Source organism: Balaenoptera acutorostrata, chromosome 12 (assembly GCF_949987535.1).
Source record: "Balaenoptera acutorostrata chromosome 12, mBalAcu1.1, whole genome shotgun sequence".
NCBI classification, from domain to species: Eukaryota; Metazoa; Chordata; class Mammalia; order Artiodactyla; family Balaenopteridae; genus Balaenoptera; species Balaenoptera acutorostrata.
The window spans coordinates 8,951,609-8,978,632 of NC_080075.1; the positions used below are offsets into that span (position 1 = coordinate 8,951,609).

General features: G+C 49.9%; 1 protein-coding gene across 1 annotated transcript; it reads right to left on the reverse strand.

Moving 5' to 3' along the window:
* CNGA3 (cyclic nucleotide gated channel subunit alpha 3) lies at positions 1-26,684 on the reverse strand. Its single transcript, XM_007197413.2, has 8 exons — positions 26,580-26,684; positions 19,236-19,349; positions 16,791-16,970; positions 13,499-13,551; positions 6,922-6,985; positions 5,491-5,598; positions 4,593-4,699; positions 1-1,391 (listed from the first exon to the last, which is right to left on the reverse strand). Exons 1-8 carry the CDS (start codon positions 26,681-26,683, stop codon positions 1-3), a joined length of 2,121 nt encoding a protein of 706 aa, XP_007197475.2. The 5' UTR covers position 26,684.
* Positions 26,685-27,024: the final 340 nt, after the last annotated feature.

Consider the following 27,024-nt stretch of genomic DNA (forward strand, 5'->3'; position numbering starts at 1 on the left):
TCACTGTTGTTTGGCCTCTGTTTGTGGAGCATCCCCGTCAGGCGGGAGGCCGATCTTTACCTGGCTTTCCAGTTGGCTGAGCCGCTGTTTCATTGTCATCTGGGTGGCACTGTACTCAGCCAGGAGCCGTGCAAACCTGGTCTGCAGGGTGTCCAGGGAGGACTCCAGGTGCTCCACTTTCTCCTCGATGTCCTGGGGGTCCGCCCCGGCCTTGGCCAATTCCTCGTCGATCAGGTTGTCCTTCATCAGGATCTGCCGCCCCTTCTCCTCCAGCGCCTTCTTGGCCTCAGGGTATTCAGTGAGAGCCTCCATCAGATCGTCCTTGGAGAGGCATAACAGGTCCGAGTAACCGATGCTCCTGATGTTGGCCGTCCTGCGGTTCCCTGACTTGCTCCTCTTGATGTTCAAGATGCTGATCTCCCCAAAGTAACTCCCATCGCTGAGGACCACGAACTGGGTGATCCCATCCTCAGCCACCACAGCCAGCTTGCCCTCCTTGGTGATGTACATCTCCCTCCCTATGTCCCCCTTCTTGCAGATATAATCCCCGGGGCTGAACACCGCAGGCCACAGCTTTAGCACCAGCTCCACCAGCAGCCCCGCCTCGCAGTCCTGGAAGATGTGGATCTTCTTCAGAGTGTCCAGGTGCACATTGATGGCGATCTCGGCCCTCAGCTTGTCGGGGAGGCTCTTGAGCACCTCCTTCTCATCCACCGTCTTCTTGTTGGCCCACAGGTAGTCAAACCACCGGATCACCCGTGTCTCCAAGTCCTTGGTCACCTTGCGGAATTGCATGTACTGCTTGATGGAGTCGCTCTTGGCCTGGAACTCAGTCCGCGAAGAGTTCATGTGCGAGATCATGGAGCCCACATTGCCCACAATGGTGGCAAAAATCAGGACACCCACCAGGAAGTCGAGGACCACAAAAAGATACTCCTCATCTTTCACGGGGGGTGGGGTCTCGCCGATGGTGGTCAGGGTCAAGGTAAACCAGTAGAGACTGTAAATGTACTTCCTGGAGAGGCGCCCATACTCTGGGTTTGAGATGTTTGGGTAGACCCAGGAGTCGGTCCTGAAACCAATGAACTTGGAAATGGCAAAGTAGATGCAGGCATTCCAGTGGATGATGATGAGGATGTACAAGACCAAGTTCCCAATCCTGAACATGTTGGGGTAGTTGGTCCTCGTCTCTGTGCGGTCAAAGAATTCGAAGAGCCGGGTCAACTTCAGTAGGCGGTTGAACCTCAGTTCTGGGTAGTTCATGCCCAGCTTAAAATAAGCCAGGTCCGTGGGGACCAGGGACAACATGTCCAGCTTGAAGTGCAAGGTCTTTGTGTAGTGCTTCCACAGCCGGTTGGCATCCGTGACCATCAAGCCTTGCTCCAGGAAGCCTGATGGAGAAGATAGATCACGTGGGCAACAAAGAGGCCTTTTTATGACCATGGCCTGCAGAAAGGTATCTCACCTCAAGACCACACAAAACGTGGTTATACGTATACAAAAGGAACAATTTCCACAAACCACACATACCATTACTACAGGAAATGCACTCTGGTATTTTCTATTCAACGATCTAATCTATTTTATTCAATTAAAAACATAGATCAGTTAGGTAGATTTGAATGTGGATTGGGTATTTGATGGTAGTGAGGAATGCTTATTAAATTTTCAGAGATAAATGGAAGTTATACTTAAAAAATAGGCCCCTAGTTAAGGTTACATGCTAACATGGTTACTGTCTGAGATTTGCCTTAAAAAACTCCATCCAAGAACAGGGAGTGGGAGGATAAATGAAAAAAGATGAGCAAAATGTTGATAAGATTTGGAGCTGGGTAAGGGTATGTGGGGATTCATAATACTACTGTCTCAGTTTTGTATATGTTTGAAAATATTAACAATAAAAAATTTGAGGGCTTCCCTGGTGGTGCAGTTGTTAAGAATCTGCCTGTCAATGCAAGGGACACGAGTTCAAGCCCTGGTCCGGAAAGATCCCACATGTTGTGGAGCAACTAAGCCCGTGCGCCCTAGAGCCTGTGAGCCACAACTACTGAGCCCGGGTGCCACAACTACTGAAGCCTGCACGCCTAGAGCCCATGCTCCGCAACAAGAGAAGCCACCGCAATGAGAAGCCCGCGCAACGAAGAGTAGCCCCCGCTCAGTGCAACTAGACAAAGCCTGCGTGTAGCAATGAAGACTGAACGCAGCCAAAAATAAATAAATTTATGAAAAAAAAATTGAAAACACTGGTCATGGCCTAGCAAACTGACTTTACCAGTCACTGATGGGGCATGACCCGTCTTTTTATTTTTTATTTATATTTATTATTATTTTTTTAAACTCTATTTATTTATTTATTTATGGCTGCATTGGGTCTTTGTTGCGGTGCGCGGGCTTCTCATTGCGGTGGCTTCTCTTCTTGTGGAGCACGGGCTCTAGGTGCGCAGACTTCAGTAGTTGCAGCATACAGGCTCAGTAGTTTTGGCTCACAGGCTCTGGAGCACAGGTCAGTTGTTGCGGTGCACAGGCTTAGTTGCTCTGTGGCATGTGGGATCTTCCCGGACCAGGGCTCGAACCCATGTCCCCTGCATTGACAGGCGGATTCTTAACCACTGTGCCACCAGGGAAGTCTCACAACCTATCTTTTTAAAACCTTGCCCAGGAGCACAGTGGTTCTCCTTCCTGGTTGCACATTACTGTCACCCAGGGGGCTCTGAAAACACATGAAGCCTGGGACCCACCCTAGTCTGGAGATGGGCTGGACCTTGGGAGTCGTGAGGTGTTATTACTGGTGAAATCCACCAAATAGGCCATGACCTGCCGTCTCCCTTCGTCCCTCTCTCCCTTCCTTTCCCTCCCTCCCTCTTTCTTCCTTTCTTTCTTTCATTTTCAAACATGCACAAGAGTAGAGAGACTAATATAACAAATGCTTTTTAGATTTGGGTGAGCAACAGCACCACACCAAGGGCTCTGTAAGTCACAGAGCTGGACCTGTCCCCAGACTTTGGTCCCATAGGTCTGGGGCACCTCTAACAACTTTCAGGTGACGCTGCTGGTCCAGGGCCACACTTCGAGGGCTAGACAGAGGTAGGATTGCCCCCTCTGTGAAAAGCAAACAACAAGTTTGTTGTCACATGTTAGGGACACCTGGCTTCCCAGCTCCCTGTCCCCTATTTGTTTGGTTACACTTGTGTTTATTGAGTGCCTAGATCATTACATTGCACTCGTGTGCCTTGGGACTCCTCAACACCTCCTTAATAATCTTGTCTCAATTCTGACGATTTTTTCTCCTGGAGTATGATCCATGGCCTCTTGGTGTCTGTGCCCACCTGTTCTCCTCTCTCTCCCAGCCTTCTGCTGAATCTTAGATTGCCAAGGACAGTACCAACACAAAAAGGGGTGGGGTCGATGTCTGGGTGAGGGCTGCCTGTCCCACTGAAGCCTGATTGAAGCAGGGAGTCCCCCCAACGAGTCGGCCACCCATGGGGCTCTTGCATCTCCACAGGCTCATGTAACCATGGAGTGGCAGGCCACCAGGACTGGCCAAGTCACCCAGGCAAGCCTCAAGCTGTGTTCTTGAGATCTTCTAAGTTATGATGCAGGGCACTAATTCTGGAGCGGGGGCCAGCACCCATCTGGCCTGCTCGGTGATGACTGTGGCCTTTGGGCTGGCCACTCAGCATCTCTGGGCCCCAGTTTCTAAAGCAGTAAGATGGAGATAATCATGCCCACACTTCTTGTCTTCTGCAGCAGTTCTCATGAGAAAACAAGACGTGCTTGGAATGCTTTGTACACCATGAAGCCACCCTGAGGTTTTGCTGTGATCTACTGGTTTTTATATCCACAACCATGGCACAGTTTTTAGTTTAAAAATCTTGGAAATGACAAGCAGGGCCTCCACCAGCTTATGTGATGCCTTTGTGCAAATCAGAAAAAGGAGACCCAAGGAGGCACAGCTTGGAGACTGAGGCATGGGTGGGGCTTTAGCCCCCACTCACAACTAGAGGTGATCTTGTTACCGACTGGGGTCCTTGGACTCTTTAATCAGTAGAAATTGATAAGAGTCCAGATGAGGAATTCAGGCCTTTATTGGGACTCATGCTGCAGCACAAGGGAGCGAAAACAGTAACAGGTGGCCTTGCTCGCTCCCTGAGGGGTGGGGGGGAGCTTGTCCCTTAAAGGATATGGGGGTGGATTGGTGGGTTGGGCTGGAGGTGTGGCTTAGGTGGTCTGCACATGCATGTAGTTATTTTTAGTCCTTTACAGATTCTTTGTGTCCTGTTGCTAGAGGAGACGTTTGTCTAGCGGCAAGTGCAAACACTCTGGTAGAGGGTCCCAGGTCCCAGCCTGTCTTAATCTGAAGGAAGTCATATTCCCCCTAGGCCCTGTTTTAGATTTTAGTTCTGAAACAAATATACTTTTAGTATATTACACCTCCTCTAAAAGCCATGGGGTAACATGCCCTGGCTCCTCTGACTGTCTAAGAAGAGGAACTCCAAGGGATACTACCACTCTGGATCTCCCTGAACCTGCCCTGTGGCCCCCAGGTGGCGCCCGAATCACGCTGTGGAGTCTGCGGCCCTGGGCCCACTCACCTGTCCAGGCTCGGACCAGCACATCGAAGCCATAGAGGAAGTCGGCTGAGTAGTCCAGGACCAGCCAAAGTATCAGGTACCCAGACTGAAGCTCATCAAAACAGGCCCTAAACAAGTGTGAGAAGGGGCAGGTGTGTAGGGGGGAGGGACCACGGCGGGCAGCAGCTCTGTGCTACAAACCCGGGGTCAGCTCATCCCGCTAACAGCACAGCCCACAGGGTTGCACCCCGGCATCAGCATCCCAGCCCCGATGAGGGGACCCAGGCTCTCAGAAGCTTTTCTGTCTCAAGGTCACCGAGCTCCTAAGAAGAGCTGGGACTGACCCCAAAGAGTGGGCCCCGTTGCCTCGCAGCAGTAGCGACAAGACTGCTCCCCTCCCCCGGCTGGGGGGCAGTTTATCCAGGCCTCAGATGAAGGGGCTGAGAACTTGCCCTTTCTGGGGCCTTTAAATGCCAACAAAGATATAACAACTTCTGGGAGATCAACAACAGAACAAGCCACATCTACCCCCACAAATTAGCAGTTTGGGAGCACCCCGAGGCCCCGGCTGCCCTCACAAGAGCAGCAGCTCACCCTGCACCCCAACCGGCTCAGAAAACCCAAAGCCCACAGCCGACAGCCTGAGAACGACGCCGGGCGCCTGCATCCCTGTCCTGCAGGTCAGCTCAGGAGTGACCCAGCCCCTCCCACTTCCCCTCAGAAGAGCAACAGCTCGCCCTTGCATCTTCCTCCTGCGACCCCACTAAGGAGGCTCCAAGGTGCCAGGACCATGGTTTTGATCTCAAAGCCAGGCCTCCACCAGTGCTTCAGGGAACCCAGGAGGAACTGAGGCACATGCAGCTGGATGGTGGCTGCCAGGGACTCAGAGCTGTGTTGAGGCCCCGCCCCATGCCCCTACCTGCAAACGAGCAGACACCAGTTGTAGAAGATGGGCACAGCAATGATGGTCAGCCAGTGATAGTACATGTTGTTGGAGGGGTCCACCACGATGGTGTCCTTCTTCTTTCTGGGAACACCGACATACAAGCAGCACGGTGCGTTGGAAGACCACAGCTTTGGAAAGGCTTAGAGACCTGGCCTAGCCTAGAGACCCCAGGGCAACTGCGGGCAGCAGCTAGAGATGGCTTCCCAGATAGGGTGCTGTCAGTCCCAGGGGGTCACATGGGTGTCCCTGTATGGGTGCCCCCACCCAGGCTGGGAGCAGGGCAGACTCCAAAGGCCTTCTCTCCCAGCTCAGCACCTCGGGAAGCCACTGGTGACTACAAAACCACAGTGATGACATTCCCATGTCCTGGGGTATCATCCATACCCTTCAGGATGCCGAGGAGGAAAAGGGAGCACGGTGATGTTGGAACCATCTCAGGGAGCTCTGTGAAAATGCCGACTCCCAGGCCCAGCCAGACCCCTCCAGGACTGGGGCCTGGAAATGTGCATTTAATCACTGCCCTGGGTGGTTCTGAGACAGCGCCTCTCTGGACTGAACTTGGGAGCTTGGGAGTCCGGAGCTCTCCCTTGGGAATGTGCTCTCTCCACCTCACTAACTGCAATTGTGCAGATGTTCTAAAGACATTTCCTGCCTCTCCACCAAAACCCACCAACTTGGGAATCATTGAGGTTGTATCAGCCAACATTGAATGGAAGAAATAGCTTAGGGTGCTTTCGGTGTTTATTTTCAGGATTTTCGGAGGATTGGAATTTATAGGCAGTACTAGAGATCTTTCTTTGGGCCCATGCGTCTCCTCCCCCACCCCATCTACCCCCCATGCCCGCCTAGGCCTGCAGAGCTGCTCCCGCGCCCCAGAGGAGACCCTGAGTTGCCTTTCTGCTTTCACCTCAACTCAGCAAGTCCAAGATCAGCTGCTGATTGACAGGGCTTTGGACGTTCCCAACACTCATTGCCACTGGGTTTGGATTAAAGTTTGTGAATATAGTGTTTTCTAGTGCCCAGGAAAAGGGCTCCACATACCCCACTGTGTGGACGGCCACCTTGTGGGCAAACAGAATGCCCAAGGGGAGGGCACCGGAGCAAGCTCCCAGGGAACCCCCGAACTGCTCACCTGAGGCTGCAGACAAACCTGCCTACCTACCAGCCCTGCTTTGGGTTCCCCAACTTTCCCTGCAGAACGAGACCCTCACGTGATCTCAGCAGGCCTGATCCCTGCCTGAGACCAACTCCTCTTCTGCAGCCCTAAGCAGCCCTCTCTCCAGGGCTGACCCTAAGGCCTGACGGCATCTCTCTCCTCCCCAGGGCCGGGGCCGGGTGGTGCGGACCCAGGCCTGCTCTGACCATGGAACCCCCTCTTTGCGGGCAGTTTCTCTCAGTACTCACTCCTCCTTTTTTGCGTTTTCCTTTTTCTCGTTCTTTTTTTCTTTCTCCTTTTTCGCCTTGTCATTGGATGACACTGGGTGACATATAGCAATTTTCATATACCAAGGTCATTACCACGGGGAGAGGGTAGGCCACAGTGACACGGGGGAGAAGGCGTGGTGCAGGAAACCAATCTTTCCAGCACACTGGGATGAAATGAGGTTGTTGATTTCATGAATAATATCATTATTATTATTCCTGAAGGGTGAGGGTACCACCTCCACTGAAGTATCCATTGTATACATTGAAATGTACACAATGGTTCAGTCTAATATTCTACAATTTCTGACCTATTTCCGTGAGTCCCTAGAAAATCACAAGCAGCTTGAGACTGGAAACTTTTGAGGTAATGGGAAATAAACCCAAATCCACACCTTTAGGGTGGAAAAGTCACTCAGAGTTTTGGGAGTCACATGGAACGCTCTTTGTTCTGAGGAAAGGGGGTGGCCTTTCCATTGTTCTGGGGTCACATGAAAACCTGGCCCTCGATGGGAAAGCCAGGGGACAGAAAGGAAGCGAGACCCTTAGGCAGGCACAGGTGTGCTGTGCAGCAGCAAGTCTTCAAGTCGTCTGAGGCAAATGCAGCCACGCTCAGACGCTTCCAGACTTTGCTGGATGTGGCGTTGCAGGTGGGGCCTCGCCCTCCTGTCTACATCAGCAGGAAGGGCCTGTAAGGGCAGATGTTTCCTCAACACACAGCTTTACTCTGCTTCCCCTTCGTTAGTGCATGTCTTATGGGCTGGACACAGTTACAAGGGTTACCTATTAACGGTTAGAGTAGTTCTGCAAGGCATGCATTTTGCCCACTGAACAGCCGAGGAAACAAAAGTGGAGGGTAAAAGACCCTGCCTGCCTCAGGGCACCCCCGGAATCACCCGCAGGCCCTTCTGATTCCCCTGTTCCTTCCCCTGGAGGAAGGAAGGGCTGAGAAATAAGTGTCTGCTAATTAAACACTCGTTGAAAAGGACCAATGCACTATACACAGCACTTCCCCAGGAAATAATCAAAGATGTGTGCAAACATGCATACAGAAGAATCATCACCACCATTATTTCTAATAGCCACAGCATAAACAATCTAATCATACAACAGAGGAAATTCTTCATCAACCACAGAATTCTACGAGGCCACTTACAACGACGTTATGGAAGAATATTCAGTGACAGGGGAAAATGTTCCTCAGATTTTGCTAAGTTAAAAAGTAGACTACAAAAGATTTTCTAATAATAGCTGTACTAGTTTTCTATTGCTGCCAGAACAAATTACCACAGACTTAGTGGCTTAAAACAGCCCAAATGTATGATCTTGCAGATCTGTAGGTCAGAGGTCTGGGGTCTCATCGAAGTCAAGGTGTTGGCAGGGCTGTAATACTTTCTGAAGACGCTAGGGAAGAATCTGTTTCCTGCTCACTTGGATTGTTTGCAGAATTCAGTTCTTTGCAATTATAGAACCAATATCCTCATTTTCTTGCTGGCTGCAAGCTGAGGACATTCCCAGCTTTTAGGGGCTGCTGCATCCTTGGTTCATGGTGCCCTTCCTCCATCTTCAAAGCCGGCAACAGCGGGTTGAGTCCTTCTCAAGATGCCATCTCTCTGCAGTTGGGAAAGGTTCTCCACTTTTAAGGATGCATGTGATTCGACTGGGTCCACCTTGATAAGCCAGGATAATCTCCCCATCTCAAGGTCCTTAAACTTCATCACACCTGCAAAGTCCCTTTTGCCGTGTAGGGTAACATAGTCACAGGATGTGGGGATTAGCATATGGGAACCTCCGGGCTACCTACTACAGTCTTCACTGCCCCTCAAAGATTTCCTTGCATCCCATGTGCAAAATGACTTCACCCCCATTCCAAGATCCCCCAGCCTCACCCCATTAGAGCATCAACTCAGAGTCCAAAATTATCACCTAAGTCTCATCAGTTCAGAAGTCCCAAATCTCATCATCTAAATCAGGTGTGTGTGGACTCAGTGTGAATCATTTGAGACACGAGTCCTCCCTACCTGTGGAACTAAAGAAACGAATCATCTCCATAAACACAATGCAGGAGCAGGCATAGGACACCAGATGTAGATATTCTAGTTCAACAAGGGAGAAGATGGGAGGACAAAAGGAGTCAGTGGTTCCAAGTGATTTCGAAATCCAGCAGGGCCATCGGCCAGTATGTTTCAAGGCCTGAGAATCAACCTCTATAGCTCATGGCTCCGCCCTCAGTCATCCTTCCTTTTTCATGAAAGGTAGCACCTGTTTGTAGCTGAGTAGTTTTTTATCAGCCTGCTTTCTGCATCTAGAATTTAGAGGTCTAACAGTTTTCCTTCATTTTGTACTGTTTCTATCCTTCAGGTTCAAGCTGGCCCGTTTCTGCTGCCATAAAATCTTCTAGAACTTAATGGGTCATGTATACCAGAGGGATCCACTCCACTAGACAGAGGCTCATCCACAGAGCTTTCTGAGAAATCTCTTCTCTATTTTTGGCTTCTGTTGAGATGAGCCATGGTTCACACCCTCGGTCTCTTCAGAGGGTCTTTTATGTGACTGAATACTCAGAACTTTTGATCTCTGAGTTATTAGCAAAAGTTCAGCCGCATCCTCAGCTTTTTCCTGAAGGCATGCTTTCCTGACAGTGAGTTTTTAAAACTTATCATCTTTTGCCATTTGAGCAGGCTGAGAACTTCCCAAATCATCAAGTCTTGTTTCCTTTTCATTTATCAGTTCTTCCCTCAGTCTCTTTCTTAAGTTTTACCATAGACAGCAAGAATAAACCAGGCCGCACCCTCAATACCTTTGCTTAGAAATGTCCTCAGCTAAATATTCAAGCTCATTGCATATGAATTCTGCTTCCCCCATACTTGTGGGACATAATCCCGCTAAGCTTTTCGCCCCTGAACAACAAGAATCCCCTTTCCTTCAGGTTCTAATAGCCTGCCCCTCACTTCCTTATGAGCCCTCACCAGCAGCACCCCTGAAGTCCAGATTTCTACTAATAGTCTGTTTCAATCATTTAGGTATTAAGTATGTAGGCAACTTAGGTTTTTCTCTGTAATGCTCCCCATTTTTCCTTCTGAACCCTCACTGGTAGAGGTTTTTTTTCTGATGATTGTTCCCCATTCTTTTATATCTTTATTGGAGTATAATTGCTTTACAATGTTGTGTTAGTTTCTGCTGCACAACAAAGTGAATCAACTATATATATACATATATCCCCATATCCCCTCCCTCTTGAGCCTCCCTCCCACCCTCCCTATTCCACCCCTCTAGGTCGTCACAAAGCATCAAGCTGATCTCCCTGTGCTACTGGTAGAGTCTTTAACATTCATATTTCTTTTAACAACCTGTTCAAAGCAACAGGTTTTAGGCTTTTTTAAAAAAAAACATGACAGCTGGTTTTAGGCTTTTTTTAAAAAAACATGCTCCTTAAAATTCTTCTAGATCCTGCCTAGGGTCAATTCCAAAGCCACTTCCACATTTTAGGTATTTGTTACAGCAGCACTCCACCTCTGGGATCGAAAGCTGTGTTATTGGTTTTCTACTGTTGCCATAACAAATTACCACAAGTGTAGTATCTTAGAACAACCCAAATTTATTCTCTTACAGTTCTGGAGATTGGAAGAAGTCGTATAATCTGACTGGATGAAAATCAAGATGCCCTCAGGCTGTGTTCCTTTTTGGAGGCTCTGGGGAGAATCTGTTTCCTGCTCACTGGGATTGCAGGCAGAATTCAGTTCCTGGAAGCTCAGGACCAAGGTCCCTGTTTCCCTGCTGGCTGTAGATGGAGGGCTATCCCTGGCTTTTGGAGGCTGCTGCATCCGTGGCTCATGCCTCCCTCCCTGCTTCCTCCATCTTCAAAGCCAGCAATGACAGGACGGTCCCACTCACACTGGGAATCTCGTCTCCTTCCGTCTCATATCTCTGACTCACTCTCCTACCTCCCGCTTGTGCTTTTAAGAACTCATGTGATTACATTGGGCCCACCTGGATAATCCAGGATAATCTCTCCATCTGCATGTCCTTAAATTCAATCACATTTGCAAAGTCTTCTTTGTCATGTAAAATCATCTACTCACAGGTTCCAGGGATTAGGATGGAAACATTTTTGGTGAGGTTGTGGTAGTGAAATTACTCTGCTTCCCACAGTAGTCAATATTGATTGATCATTTACTACGTACCAGGCACTGTTGTAAGCACTTCACATGTATTAGAACAGTTAGTCTTAACACAACTCTGTAAGACGCCAATTACAATCCCTATTTCACAAGTCGGGAATGTGATGCACAGAGAGGTCAGGTAACTTGCTCAAGGTCACAAAGCTCTTAGGTGGTTGAGTTGGGATGCAAATGCTCTTAACCAGTACATACATTAAACATATTGCATCTGTCTATGTATCTGTGTATCTATGTATGTATCTATCTATCTATTCAATATATATGCCTAGAGAAAACTTGGAGGGATATTTGCCAACATGTGAAGAGGGGTTGTCTCTGATAATGGAGTTCAACTGCTAACATAAAGTGTACTTTTTTATGGGTGTATGCTCGTGGGTGCTTTTCTGTGTTTTATAAGTTTTTGACAATGAGCATATTAATAAACTAAGAACAAAAGTTGTTAGAATCTTTAAATAAGAGGAGCAAGGACACTCACCCATCCTCTGTTCTCTTGAATCTACTGGTCTTTCTGCAGCTGAAGTCTTAATGTCAAGACACCAGCAGAGGGCGCTGCCCACAAGCTTATCGGGCACACTTAGCCGTGCTGGGAGTTTAATTACACCAGGCTCTGCCACCCTTGTTCAGGATTTGTGGCCCCAAGTTACAAGCCTTGGACTTTCCTCTGGCTACCAACCTGCTGAGGGCCTAGGGAAGACCCCGTGCCATCCAGCTGTGTCCCGGAATCCACCCAGCACTGCCCCAGGGGACCTACACAGAGCTACAAAACGAGGCTGGTTTTGGCTGAGAACAGATTGATCGGGAGAAAGAAATTTTCAGAACCCATGGGACTAAGTGAAAATGCTAGAAATGTGGTGGAAGAATGGGGGAAGGTGTCCATAAGAATTACTTCTGTATCTTTGTACCCAGGTGGCTCCATTTGGGGGCAGCCCCCAATTTTGTCCCTCGGTCCTTGGCTGCAGTGTGGACCCACGATACGAGCCCATCTGAAAAGATTTATAAGAGCCTGATGTAGCTGACGGTATCCACACCATCCTTGCCCACATCCCAGCCCCAGGATGGAGAAGCCTGGAGACCCACCCACAAGACCTCTACCCATGGTTTCTGGTGCCCTGAGCCTTTGCCTGACTGTGGGACTCAACACCAGGTTTCCAAGGGCAACAAACACATATCACAGTAGCTGTCATTTTGCAGATTAAATCATTTCATTTTTCTTGACTGTTGGCATTTGGGTCTCTGGATTTGATGTCCCAATTTATGTAAACAAAATGCAACTAAGGGGGAGAAGATGGGGGAGGGATCAACTGGGAGTTTGGGATTAGCAGATGCAAACTATTATATATAGGATGGATAAACAACAAGGTCCTACTGTATAGCACAGGGAACTATATTCAATATCCTGTGATAAACCATAATGGAAAAGAATCTGAAAAAGAATATATGTATGTGTAATTGAATCACTTTGCTGTATTCCAGAAACTAACACAACATTGTAACCTCACTTCAATTAAAAAAATACACTTAAAAAACAAACAAAAAAGCCCCAAAATGCAACTAAGGTTCACGGAGGGAAATGGAAAGAAGTTCTATCAGAAGAACAAAGGGAAATAACAAGAAAAAGCCTCAGCACAGTTCTCAGTCAATTGGAATTTCTTGGCTGATACTGATGGTTTTCCCCTAAGCTCCAACTGAGACCCCCCTCCGCTACCTACCCCCATGGTGTTCCAAAAAGGAAGGCTGGAGAACGGGGCACACACGCACACGTGTTCACACACAAATATGGTCACACACATACGCACACTGTCTGCTTGGGCTCTTGGGTGATGTTGCCAGAATCACACATCAAACTGCTCTGCCAGCTCAGCATCGGGTGATAGGAAGGAATTACAGTGGGTCACGGTTTCAAGAGGCTAATCTCCGGAACTATTTAAATTTCCTCTTTCCACGGTCCTGATCATGCCCTCCACATTGGCCTGAATTGGCCTTAAGACAAGGGCACTTCACTGGCACAAGGAGCTTGAGGATGTAGAATGGAAAGTGCATTCCCATCATGAAGATTATCCACTGCTCTGTAAAGGGACTCCAGCTTTGCATCTTCAGATACATAGCAACAGAGGTGTTAGCACTGAAAATGTTTACCGATCCAACCCCTTCCCTTTCTAGATAAGAACAATGAGAGACACAGAGATAAAATGACCTGCCCAAAGAAGTCACACAGACCAGGTCCCTCTCCCCATTTGTCCACGGGGATGGGTTTCCAATGGAAGGCGCAGGATTCTAGAATGGTCTGGTGGGGTTTGGGGGAAGTCAGAGTACAAAGCTAGGGTGTCTACAGGGAGGCGGTTGGCCGCAGGGAGCAGGAGGGAGCAGAGGCACTCACTCCTTCTCTGAGCTGTTGCAGGCATTGGTGTTGCTTCTGGCCAGGGGCCAGTCACTGCGGGGAGGTAAAGAGAGCACAGCATGGGAATCTGAACTCAAGTCCAATTGCTGGGGACCCCTTGCCCCCAGGCGGTTATTCTGGGACTCCCATCCCCTGTCTCACGGGCCCTTCCACACAGCTTGAACAGACAGAATTGTTATTGTCAGGGACAGACATTTTTTTGTGACTAGTTAGTGTTGGTGAAGGGGAGAGGATGAACACTTGGGTAAACTGAGGCTTCTGAATAAGTGAGGATTAACTCTTTGAATCCCATCCAGCATCCTAGCCTCGATTCCTCTCAATGTCCTCCAGTTTTAGCATGTGCCAGGCAGTGGGCCAGGTACTATGGGGGGGCACAGAGACCACCCGGCGTGGCGCCTGCCCTCGGGTGCTCCTGGGTGAACAGACCAAGCTCCTTGGACCAGAATGGACATAGTTAGCAGCAGCAGCAACTTGCTGCCCCCTCTGCAGAGACGTGGCTGTCACAGGGCCCTTCCCTTGGCCCCATAAGAGGCGCCGCTTCCAGTTCTCAGGGCAAAAAATGGACTCTGGGTAGAGCTGCCCCAGGTTTCAGCCCATCCTCCCCCTTCCCCTGCCCCATGTTCATCTTAGAACTTCAGGGCCTGCCACCCCGGATCTATGTGGGAATCTGGTAGAAGGTGGGTGCTGGTTTCACAACCCAGCACGTTTATTGAAAGTTGGATTGAGCAGTACTTGGTGGTGTTCTTTAGGAAAAGGCGTGACCTCCCTGAGCTCACCTGCCAGTTCGCATCTTTGACAGCTGGTTTTAGAAAGCCAGCCTGGCCTCACAGGGCTAGAGGGCAGCTTGCCTGTCTGTGGTGACTGCAGACCATTCACAGGACAGGGGACCCCGGGGCCTAGAGCCAGGCACTGGTGACACTCCAGCCTGACTCTCCGGGCACCTGTTCTATGATGTTGAACATCCAGCCAAATGCCTTTTTGGTACTTCTGCTCTGCTCATCCCTCTCAAGCCTCCCTCTCCCCATCCAGGATGTGGCTCTAACTGCTTGTTTCAGGATTGGTTCGGATCATCTAAAAATCCCCTGGGGAATCAAAACTGTGAGATTATGGAGGAAAGTTCAGCTCTCTGGGGTGCAGCTGCCCGTGAGCTGCACCATAATCTGCCATAATCTCATCGGGCCAAACCCACAAGAGAACTAAGACCCATCTCTGCATAAACTTTGCTCTGCTGATGGGACTTGGCCTTGAAAATTCAAAGTCTTCTTCCCCCAGGAAGCCTCCCTGATTGATCTGCTCCCATCCTGCGCCTTTGCATTCACCTGCCCACTCTGAACCTTCCAGCAAGTGACCAGGCATTGGTGGCATAGTTGGGACCTGGTTCTGATGGGGTCAACCCTGCATTAATCTGGTCACATAGGGAAATGGGCAAAGTCCAATGTTCATCTCCATGAGTCTAAAGTTGTGGAGAAGAAGTTTGATCAATTAAGCCAAGGAAGTCTTTGCTTGCCTAAAAGGAACCGAACCAGCCTGGCTGGCTTGCTAGCAAACCTCCCTTCCTCCCCCACTCTTTCCTCCTCCTCCTCCTCCTTCTCCACCCTCCCTTCTTCCTTAGCTGCCATCCCTCCTGTCTTTCTGGCTTAGCAGCGAACAGCATGTGGGCCTCGTGGTCCTGGTGCTCCCTCACAGCCTGGGATGCCCGGCCCTGGGAACCTGGGATGGCCCTGCACACATCCAGCCAGCACCCAGGCCCTCCACGGTCCCCTTCCCACAGCCCAGGGAGCCCGAGGGTTTATAGTCCAAGCTCATGGGAAATGGGACCTGAGAACGCTGCTCCACTGGGCCTCCGCCTCTCAGCCAGAGATTCTCACACCTTTCCCCAGCAGAGAAGACTAATGTAGGTCTCCTAATGTCTCTGGCAAGACATTTCTTTGAACTCTCATATTTTATCTTAAATACGCTTGTACATCTTGTACATTTTGCAATGCACTGCATAACCTATAATAAACATAACCCCTACCCCAAATCTGGAAATAAAATCGAAGTTCCAGAAAGATTCATCTGTTTCCCCTGAGGCTTCACGGCCTTTACTCCCCAGGGGCTTTCTTTGCCTTTTCGAGGGGCCCACAACCGAGCCCTTCTGTTCCTTTGACTCCAAAACAGACAGCATTTTCTCTAGCAAATTATATAGGGACTGTCTGTTCTGCAACAATCATGCTGCTTTTTTCACACTTTACGTCTTCTAAACCCTGGCATAACCTAGAGAATTCAGCCAAAAAATCTTTTTCAAGCTCCTTTTTCCTTAAAACAGGTTCTGAGCAAGTGTCCTCCTGTTTGTGAGTCTGAGAGGAGGTCTGCTTCCCCTGAACGTGTTACCTCTTCTCCCCCAACTGCCCCAAGGGTCCTAAAGAGACCCTCTGCTGTTCAGCGACAGTGGATTCAAGCCACGGTCGCCCAGTGGTCTCCCCGCCCACCAGAGGCTGGGGTGACTTCTCAAGAACGCGGGAAGAGGGGGAGGGGAGGCAGCAGCTCTGTGCGGGGGGGCAGGGGGACTGGGGGGTGTCAGTCCAGCCCCTGCATACTTCTCTACTTGCAGGCACCAGACAGCGCCAGCCACAAGCTCCCCGGCGGCAGGGGGCCGTGCACGGTGCTCAGAGCCCTTGTTCTGCAGACCCTTCTCCTACCAAAAAGCAAACTCTCCCCATCCCCCACCCTACTCCCACCCACTGCGCTCCCCATGGCTCTTAAACCAACTGGGGCGAGGACGGTTCCCCTTGAAAGTTCTAACCAACCTTTGGACCTTATCCCCAGAAGAATGTACGTATACCCATCCATAAAATTGTGGGTACCGTCTAGGTACTCCCTGAGGTTCGTGGTACAAGAGCCCCAATTTTTTAGCAAGGTGGGTCACAGTGCAAGGTGAGTAGGATGAGGGTCCTTTGGCGGAGAGATTGGTGAGGCTAACGTCCCGGGTGCGATTCTGAGAGCACCAACTCCAGGGGGCGCTAGCGGGAGCTCCGCGGAGGACAGGGTCAGCCGCCCATGAGGCTGGGGCCTCTGGTTAAAGGGTTTCCGGTCCCGCAGGGCTTCTTGGGCTCGTGTGGAGACTTCTAGAGCATGCAGTGTTCCCCCAGGACAGACCCCTTCTTCAGGGAACAGCTGAGGGACTGGTGCTCCCGGCCACCCGTTGCGGGGGGGGGGGGAATCCACGCTGCACGGAAGGAGCAGCAGGTGCTTCCCTCCCCGTCTGGGGCAGGCAGCCCCACCTCCCTCACCTTCTCCCTCTGTCTGGCGGCCCCTGGCTGCCCGTGTTGGACTGGGCACGGCCTTCGCGGCCGGACACCTCCTTGAGCTCGGCTCCGCGGAAACTCTCCAGGAAAGAGTCAGGCCTCTGGTCCTCATGGCGTAAGTGCCTGGCGGCCCAGGCGCGCGGCGAGATGATGAGGCGTGATAACCTGGAAGGGCACAGACCCGCAGCGAGGGCGGAGCGGAAGGAGACGGAAGCCCCCTCCCAGAGGGCTGGGGCAGGGGTAGAGATGCCGGCAGGATGTGGGTCCCAGGGCCGGGCTCAGGTTTGCACGCCACCCCCTGCCCCCCACTCGCCAGAGCCTTTTCTTCCCTCCGCCTCTGCCACCTGGGACGGAGCTTCCATCATAAGGGACGTTTCTTCATTATGGCTTTATCCCTATAACACCTGGACTCCATCAAAGGCATGATCCTGCCAATGGGCTATTAGCAAGCTTTTCTGCTCATCTTTCCTCCTGCCCCATGTAGAGCTCTTTGTTATGACTGGTAAGCATAGGAACAGTAAAAAATACAATTTCCAAATAGTGATAAAATTCAGAGCAAGGTATAAAGGAACAAGCACCCAGATACAACCTAGGTTCTTTCCCCAACCCTTGTCCTATGAGTTGCTTTTCATACAAACTCTTATTTTCTCCCCAGCCCTGTGCAGAAGTTCCTTTGCAATATGCCCTGACCTCTCTACTGGAGCGGACGCCACCCGGGCCTCAAGCACCTGAGACCAGGCAGTCCACACGCCCAGAGCTCATCTTAGCTTCAGTTTTCTGTAAAAAAGCTTTCCTCAGCCCTGCCTCTTGCTTCCCCGTCTTGGCCAGGGGGGAACGGAAAGACAGACTCAACTGTTTCTTGGCGTTCAGCTTTCCTGACTTGGCAGCCACTGTGCATGCCACTGTCCCCAAGAAATCAGTTCTGAGCAACCTGGCATGGAGTCATGAATTGTCACGTACCTTGATCCCCATCACACACTTGTGACCATAGCCTAAGGGAATAAGTTGAAGTGAGGGAACATCCCACGAACAGAGATGCTTACAGCAGCTGCTGCAGATGAATGGCAAGGTGCCTGCCCAGCCTAACCTCTCTGCTCTGACACTCCCCACACCCACGTCCTCCCTCTGCTGAGGGGGAGAAGCAAGGTCATACTCCCCAGAGCTCCAGCCTCAGCCAACAGGCTTGGGGAAGGACGACTGACCCACAGAGAGTCACTCAAGCCTCTGAACTAAAAACCACTCCAAGATGGGGTTGGGTGTTTCAACTCAGGATCATATGGTGAAGGCTGTTTTCGGCCTGTGACTGCTGAGGTGTGAGCAGAGAAAGCCAGAAACGTAGGACGCACGCAGGAAAAAAGCACACAGATCATGAAATGCTGCTAGAGAAACGAGAGAGGGAAGGCAGCTGCTTCCCCACGGCCCCTTATGAGCCCCACTGGCTCCGTTTCCACAAGGTGGCCTGGATCTTAGCTTATACCAGCCCCTGCCCCAGCCCTACCCTTTTCATTTGAGCTAGTTAGTTGAAGGTGTTCTCTAACTTACGATCAACAGGCCTTTTATTAATAAGACATTTTATTAGTTAAGACAAAAAACACTGGCAATCACTTAAATGCCCAGCTATAAGTGGCTAGTGAAATAAATAATCCTCCACAATGAAAAACATGAAGAATAACTAAATTAATTTTTTTGCAGTACTCTTAAGCAAAACCTGTAGAACACATGACTGTATGAAACTCTGGCTTTGGTTAAAAAAAAAAAAAAAATCAGTGGAAGGAAATAATGAGCCCAACATTTGTTGAGCGCCCGTCGTGAGGCAGCGCTGGGCTCTGCCGTAGCCCTCATGTTACTAGATGCATCTTTAGATGAGACGTGAAAGGTGAAATGACTTCCTGCAGGTGGTACAGCTACTGAAGCCGGAGGACAGATGTCATCAGAAGGGAGACAGAGCTCGGAGCCTAGTTAATCTTTCAAATACTTTTGCGAGGACGTAAGCTATGAAGTCTAGACCCATATGAGTGAGGACCTGCCAGGGGCTATTTCCGACAGAGCCACGATTGCCCTCTGTGTGCCACTGTGATCCACCCAACGGTCTCCCACAGCTGACTGATCTTTCTTCTGAATTCTTTTCTGAACCTTCTCTGGTTGGCTTTTTTTCCCTGAATTCTTCCAGAATTGAGCAAGTACCTCAATATCACTTTTTATGAGAGCAATTTCAGATAAAGGCAGTTTTTCTTAGACTTTTCTGAGCTCGGAACACCTGACCCAAGAGGAAATGACTCCCTGATAGATTTCTGACTCCGCTTCTCCTGCCCCTTTCTTCTCCAAATCTGCAACCCTACCCTCAACCACCATTTCTTCCTGAGACTTATCTACCTTCTTTCTGCCTCCGTCTGCCCTTTCCCAAGGTGAGGGCTGAGACCGGTCGGTTACCTGGCAGGCCCCTGGCTGGTGAAGGAGCTTCGCTTGGATTCAGCCAGTCCGCTGGTCTCCATGGCGATGCCTTCTTGCAGTTCTGACGGTGTCTCCTCACATGGCAAGTGGGTCCTAGGAAATCAAATATGCAGCAAGCGAAATTGATTTCAAGCTCATCCTTGACATTGATTTCCAACCTCTTGGACACGTTGAGGACTGAGATGGCCAGATGCCCTGCTTAAAGAGGAAAGCTGCTGTCACAGATCCTCAGCCCAGAGCTCTCCACTTCAGTTCCTACTCCAGCAGGAGCCAGCAGGTCCTGGCTTTCAGGAGAAAGTGGCCTTTCCTTTATGACAAGGAGGCTACTGCCCATAGCCCAGGTGAAAAGGGCAAGCCAGCAGCAAATGGTCCTTATTAGAGCACTGGGGGTGGGGGGGAGGTCCCGGGCCTGCATCTGGAGCCAGAGCAGCTGTTTCCATGCAAGGATTCCAGAACAAGGATTTTGGTTCACACACATCTCTGCATACTGAAATCCTATCTCCTAAAGTCAGATCAAGTGCCACCTCCTTCAAGAGGTCTTCCCTTGCCCTCTGTCGTAGTGTGTAGGTACTGCAGGAGCCCACTGGTTAAGAGGAAGGTCCGGCAATATTGTAAGGAATTGGCCTAGCCCTCCACGTGCATTTGTGTAGTGCTTTCAAATGGAGATCCATTTCTGCTGTGCCCTTTTGCCAAGCCCTAATCCGTGTCCCCTGTAATGCAGAGGGAAGGGGGGCGGGGACCCCACCTGTGCAGTTCAGGGCGAAAAGCAACAGCACCCACAGGACAGGTGTCCACAGCTCAGTCTGAGCATCAGCAGAGCCTCGTGTTTGTTGAATTTCCTGGAATAAGACCTCTCTGATGGGGCGTAATTTTCCTTTCTTTCCCTTTCTTTTAAAACTTCCTAGGGCTGAAGTTTGATCAGCCTGATTAGAAGCCATCCAGGCATTGGCCTCCAGGGATTTGCACTTCATTCTAAGAGTCCTGAAGAGCCCAGGCAAGACAAATTAATTCGATCACGTGACCTATTCCAGCCCAATCGGCCTTCTTAACAAGGTGGCAACACGGTTGAAGAGGCAAGCAAGAATTAATGTCTGGGTAAAGGCTTTATCTCTCCCCAGTGAGCGATTCGAAGTCAGAATCCCGTATCTCAGCCGCCGAGCTGCTGTCTCTTCCTTTCTGCAACCTCCCTGCCGTCTCCAGCATGGGGAGCTCACTACCATTCCATGGCTCCCCCAGGTCTTCTCTGCACAGCCCTGATTGCCAGCAGGTTCTTCTCTCCCTCAGCTTCCCCATATCGAGGATACACTTTTTTTTTTTTTTTGCTGGAACCACATGGAGTCAGGCAACTTCATCTTCTAAAAGACCGCCTTCCATGAAGGGACAGCTCTCACACCTGTGCTGCCTCGTTTTCCCAGGCTAGACGCATCAGCTCACCCAGCCTTTCCTCATCAGGTTCAAGTCTCTTCCCTGTCATGGTCATTCTCCAGTGAGCAGGTTCCTGTATTCTTGCCTGACTGGGCACAGAGACTGAGAACCACCCTGCTGTTACTGGAGCCCAAGACGTGCTTTTGGTTCCCCATCACCAGCTACTATCATGCAAAACCCAATGTCTTATAACATGTGCTGCTGCTAAGCCAGAAGGCCCTGTCTTATGCATATACAATTGATTTGTTGGAAATAAGTATTGGACTCTCCCATTTATCTGAGTCACTTGATGTTTTGGCACCCTTGGTATGCAGGGTCCTCCCAACCCCGTCTCATTCACAGATGTGATACCCAAAGTATATGCCATTTATTGACTGCTTGCTGTATGTCAGCCACATACATTTTATCACTTAATCCACATAAAAACTGTATGAGAGGAAAGTGAGGTTCAGAGAGGTTAAGTAACTTCCCCAAGGTCACACAGCCAAGCGGCAAAGCTGAGATTTGTATGCCATTCCATCTCATTTCAAAGCCTGCTCTCACCTACTCCATGAATCTGCCTTCTGTATTTTCATATATGGCACTGATTAAAGCAAAAGTTGAATAGGACATGGCTGAGAGCTGAGCCCTGTGGCATGCCACTAGAGACATGGCTCTGATTCCCCTGGCTGCACTACTGTGGGCATGGCTTTTTTATTTCCAAACCGCCTAATTGAATTCTCTATACTCATAAGAGACCACTCACACCTCATCCTTATACATATGAGAGACCCTACCAGAGGCCCTGCTGCAGTTAGGAAGCTACAATACCCTCGCGCTTCTAATATTCTGCGTACTACAAAGGTGGGAATGCATGTTGCAAGGCACCGGGTCAGTTACAGGAGGAGGCGGCGGCAGGGGGACAAGTGAGTCCATCTCTCCAGTGCCTGGATCCTAGTAGCTGGCATGCTTGGGGGTGGGGAGCTGGGGTGCGGGCAGCAACTAACAGCTGGGCTCTAGCTCTGCCACAGAATGTGTGCCCGGAAGATCTAGAGGCAACCCCAGGACGAGGTGTTCTGTCCCCACCAGCAGCTCCCTCCTCAGGGAGCTCTAGGCACCGAGCAGGCGGCCCAGCATTTCTGCCTAGTCTGGATTCTGTTCATTGCGGGGGGGTGGGGGGGCACATCCTGAGACCAGATTTATTTGCATCAGCAGCAAAGGACTCAATGCCCATGATATCAGGGCTTGTGGGTGGGTAAGTAGGGCAGAACTCACCCCAGATTTCAAAGCAGGCCTGCAGCTGGCAGCAGTGAGAGCTACTGCGAGTGGCCTAGACCTTTGACACCTACGTGAAGGGAAGGTGGCGTAGTGGGGAGCCCGGAGGCCTGGGTTCGAATCCCTACCCCAGCACCTATTAACTAAGTGCACTGTGGGCTGGTCACTTACCCTCCCTGAGTTTAATTTTCCTGCTCTTCGAAAAGAAAACAAAGGAAAAATTGATTTCATATTGATTTAAGTATTGGTCAAACACCCAAGTCCAGAAAGGCATATTTAGCTGTGAAGAATAGGAAGGGTCTTATACGATTTAAGTTCAAGGGACCCAAGGGGCCTTTTCTTCTTGATGCATCTCCCCACTTGCTTCTTGATGCGCAGAGTTCTACCCTGCTGTCTTTCTTCTAGCTCCATAGTCTCTACCCTCGTTAAATGCCTGGGTGTATTTAAATAGCAAACCCAATTAGTTATTCCTCAGAGAAACTGATTTTACAAGGTAGACGGAAGGAGAGATTGGCTAGGAGGAGAGGAACCAAATGTCTGAGGTGATATTTTGTGTCCCCAAGGACACACAGGTACTGCCAAAAGGGAGAAACTTCTGGCAATCAGTGCAAGATCAGGGATCCAGAACCTCCCAGGGTAATACAGAGGCAGGAGAGAGTGCGGGCCAGGTACCGTCCCGCCAGGAGCTGGCTCAGGACTCAACAGGCTTCGGTCTCTGTAAAACAAGCAGATCAGGCCAGAACAACCTGAAGTTGCCTTCTACCCACAGACTCCAGTTCTCCGTGGTGATGGTGCCTTTGCAGGAAGAAGCCCTGTGAAGTTAGTGACTAGCAAGATCAAGGGCAACTGGTGAAACAAAATGAAGTGACTGTTTTGAAAGACAAGGTCATTTTCAACCTGTAAAGCTCATCTTCTGAGTTTATTTATACAGAGGAATTAATGTCCACAAGGTGAAGCTTTTTCGTCACTGGGAGGGAGCAGAGGTTCTCATCAGAACGGGAACTGGTGATTAACTTTGTGCTCTGTGGATCTGGTGTCTTCTTCCAGTGACTTTGGGGACATAAGAGGAAACAGAAGTGGCCTTTTGGAACAAGGGTGGAGAAAATGATACCTTATTTTACTTTTCCTGCTCTCAAGCCCTGAGGAACTAGAGGGATGGGCAGGTACTGCCCCGGCCACATGTGACCAGGGAACTGAAGTCACTGCATTTTTGTCTTGGGTCCTGGGGAAGCAGGTTGAAAATGGTTTTCTTTTGTGGTAATTGCTTTGGGCTCTGTTCAGGGTAAAGCATGAAGAAGTCTTCTTCTCTGTAGGACACAACCCCTTATGCCCAAAAGCTCACCTAAAATAGCTACACTAGGAGATTGATCTGGGGTTTGGGGTGCCCTCGGTCCTAGCTGCAATTCTCTGTGGCAGACTCTGAAGTCTTTCTCTATTGCATTATCTGCAAAAATATGCCAGACAGCTCTCAAATAACTGAGTCAACCAAACAGATCTAAATAGAAAAAGCAAAATTCAAGACATTTTTATTTCTGGTCTTTTCAAGGTGTAAACTTAATTTTTTTGTTCAAAGGAAACATTTTCATCCTTCCTTATGACTCTTCACTAGGAAAATGGGCCCAATGATTTAAAAAGAGAAACAGAAACCTGGGCCTCTAATTTGGTGAAAGACCTGGGAGGCGGGATGTCTCAGGGGTCGGGGAAATGATACTCCCCGCTTTGGGGGGCACTCAGCAAAGGACCACACCAATGCATATGTTCCCAGCACAGCTGTGTGATATCATTGAGGATAAAGAGTGATTAATATTTAAGGACACACATTCATAATTATTTCTCCCAGAAGTTTTCTAAAAGGATTGGAATTTCAAGGCAAAGATCTACGATTTGTTCAAACACCATTTCCTCCCTGCAAATAGTGATTTGCAACTTTAAAAATTTTATGTGAATGTGCCAGAGTCCTTTGCTCAAATCAGTCTTACAGGGAAAACTAGTCTGTGAATCGACAGATGTTGGGCTGCTCTGGGAAGCAGGGGAGGGCTCTGGACCCAGCCTTCCGGCCCAAGGCTGCTCCCCCCAGCCTGAACTCCTATTCTCAATCTTTGGTTATGCTAAGGAGCCATTCTGGAAACTTCTGTCTGTTAACCCACTCCTGCCTCCATGAGATAATGCTTCTCATGAAGGAAGCATTTTTCCTCTCTCTCCTTTTGAAACCTCTCAAGTGTTTCCACGGGATTCTGTACTAATCTGTCAACAAGCTTTTACCACGTATGTAGCTGGGCATGGCCCCAAGTGGAGCTCACTGAGACTCGGCTAGTGGTCAGGCTGAGACAGCCTGATGTGGGCACAGGCAGGAAATGGCCCGTTCCAGATGTCGGGACAGCTGGGGCCATCTGAGGTCAGAGGAGGTGAAGAAGGCTTCAGCTGGGACGCCAGAGAAAGCCCATAGGAGGGACAGCATCTCCAAGACCGGCAGTGAGCACCGATTAAGCGCTCACTGCGTGGCAGGGGCTGTGCCCCAAGCTTTACCCTGTTTTACCCTCATTCCTGCCCTGAGGTCAGTACTAGTCCATTTTGCAGATGAGGAAACCGAGGCTTGGAGCTGTTGAGCAGCTTTTCAGAGCCACTTTTCAAACCCGGCAGTCTGACCCCGAGCCTGTGCTGTTGGTCACCACGCTGGCCTGGGGGTGGGGGTGGGGGAGGGAAGGGCATTTGCTCACCCGTGAGATGGCAGAGCACTGTCCAAGAGCATCACTTCAGAGCGCTGGCTGTGTGGACAACCTATCCCCGGAGTGTGCATGGACCCAGTGTGAGCCCACAGCGAGGCTCTCGGAAGCCAGAGGCTCTTGAACAGCCCGCAAGCCAGACGGAGCTGGTCGGCCACCGGCTGAGGCAGAGCCAGGACGAGTCGGGCAGAGCTGGCTCATGGTGGTGTCAGGTCAAGCAGGCATTCTGGGCAGGAGCCCCAGCCCACTCGCCAGGCCTGCCTTCTCCTGACTGTCTCACTGGGAGGAGCCAGACTGAGACTCTAGGGAGTCTGGAAGCTCCACGAGATGCTCTGGTTTTGTCCCACTCGAGGCAAAAGGGAGCAATGGGGGAACGTTCCATTTGCTTCAAATTCTTCTAGATCCTAACAGCTTCTTCCTTCTCCCATTGGGCCCAAGATCCCAGGAGCCTGATGCTGCCCAGGGAGCCTGCCTTCCTGCTGTGCTCCATGCTTGGGACTCTTCTCCCCTCTACCGCAATCCTCTTCGAAGCCCCTCTTCAGGGGGTTTTATTAGCTCGGATGTGGGAAAGAAACTATTAACGCACGCCAAAGTTTTAATAGCAGATAACTGTTCTAACAGTGTTCCTCTTCCTTTTAAATAAGGGCAATGCCTTAACCTAAAGGAAGGAGTCCTCAGTTGTGGAACACAAGTATTAACAGTCAGCCAGTTAGGAGGGAGAAATTTGAGTAGGGTGAGAAATTCTGATGCCCCTGAGTCTATCAAATTTCCTGGGTCCGAGCACCAACTTAAAAGAGTTGGAAGGAATATCTGTTGCCATGCTTTGAGATTTCCTCCCTTTGCCTGAATCCCAGAAGGTGGAGGTCCGAAGACTACGTAAGTTTGCAAAGATAGGGAAATTGCTGTCTATCACTTATTAGCAGAGTTGCTAAGGAGCTGGGACAAAGCATCTAGACGTAGAAAAAACCAAATGTGCATCTGAGAGAGGAAGTGACATATATAAGTTAGTGAGGAGAAACGACGGAGGAGGGCCTAGTGCCAGGGATGCTAGGATTGAGGGACTGTCATTGCACTTGTGGCCATCAGATAATATGCAGTTTTCATGGGCGGGAGCTTTTAAGTGTTATATATGTGAGACAAAAATAACATAAATATTGGAAATAAAGCCTCTTCTTGTTCAACTCAATCAACTCACTGAGAATTTAAGAAACATAAAAATGTAAGTCCATTTGCACCAAACAGATACTCTCCCATTTCCCATTTCCCAATGCTGCTCCATTTTGCAGTTGAAGAAACTGAGGCATGGAGGGGTTAGTGAGTTTTCCCAGGTCTACTAGTAAGTTAGGAACAGGGCTAGAAGTAGAACTCAAGGTCCCAGGTTTCCATGTGGCTGCCTGTGTCGGGATGTCACTGATGGGGACGATGGCTTTGCTGGCAAGGCATGGCCCACTCCCCCCAGGTACATGAGCACAGCTGAGTCCTGGCCTTCTCCTGGAAGTGAGGGACAGTGCACCTGATCTGTACTCCACCCCAGTGCCCAGGGCAGTGGCTGGTGCACAGACAGAGTCCAATAAATGTTTGATGTATACAAGGGAAAGTGTGGCAGTTTGGGGACATTTTTACAGTAGAATTTAATCTGCTGCATATGAATCTTCATTTTCTTGCCTTCTAGAAAAAACGTTACAAAAGTTATGTAACTTTTGGGGCCTCATTCTCCCACATCTCTAAAATGAGAATAAAAACTACTTCAGTGTAGGTTGTGAGGAGTAAGGGACATGGAAAATGAAGTTAGAAGGAGTGCTGTGAACAGACCCCGCCCTCCAACCTGTGCTTGCCCACAGGCAAAGGCAGTCTTTCCCCCAGGTCTAGATCAGCTATGGAAATAACCTGTTCCAGGCATGAAGTTAAAAGCCCATCCTACCTGCTGAGGCCGTTCTCAATGCAATCGAGATCTCTGTCCGTGGTCCTTACAGCGAGGTGGTGAGTCCTGGAAGGGTGGGAATATTGGGTGCTAATCTTGGCCATCTTCTTGCTTTGTCACATTCAGCCCCAAGGTGGTTGCTGAAACATGAACACAAAGCAGATATGTCATTAGGAACCCCCAGGAAGTAACTGCAAACCCAGCTGGTATGGGAGGGCTACTCCCCCAGGCAAGCCCTGGCACATGTGCCCTCCTCCATTTCTCTCACAGTTCCTGCCACACTGTGTTTTAGTTGGATCTCTCTGGGCTAGTCTTCCGAGCCAGAGCACAAAAAAGGTCTTTTACTCCTTTGTATATGCTGCATGCTGAGAGCTGCTCAAAGGTTTTTTTTGTTTGTTTTGTTTTGCTTTTTGCTGTACCTCAAGGCTTGCAGGATCTTAGTTCC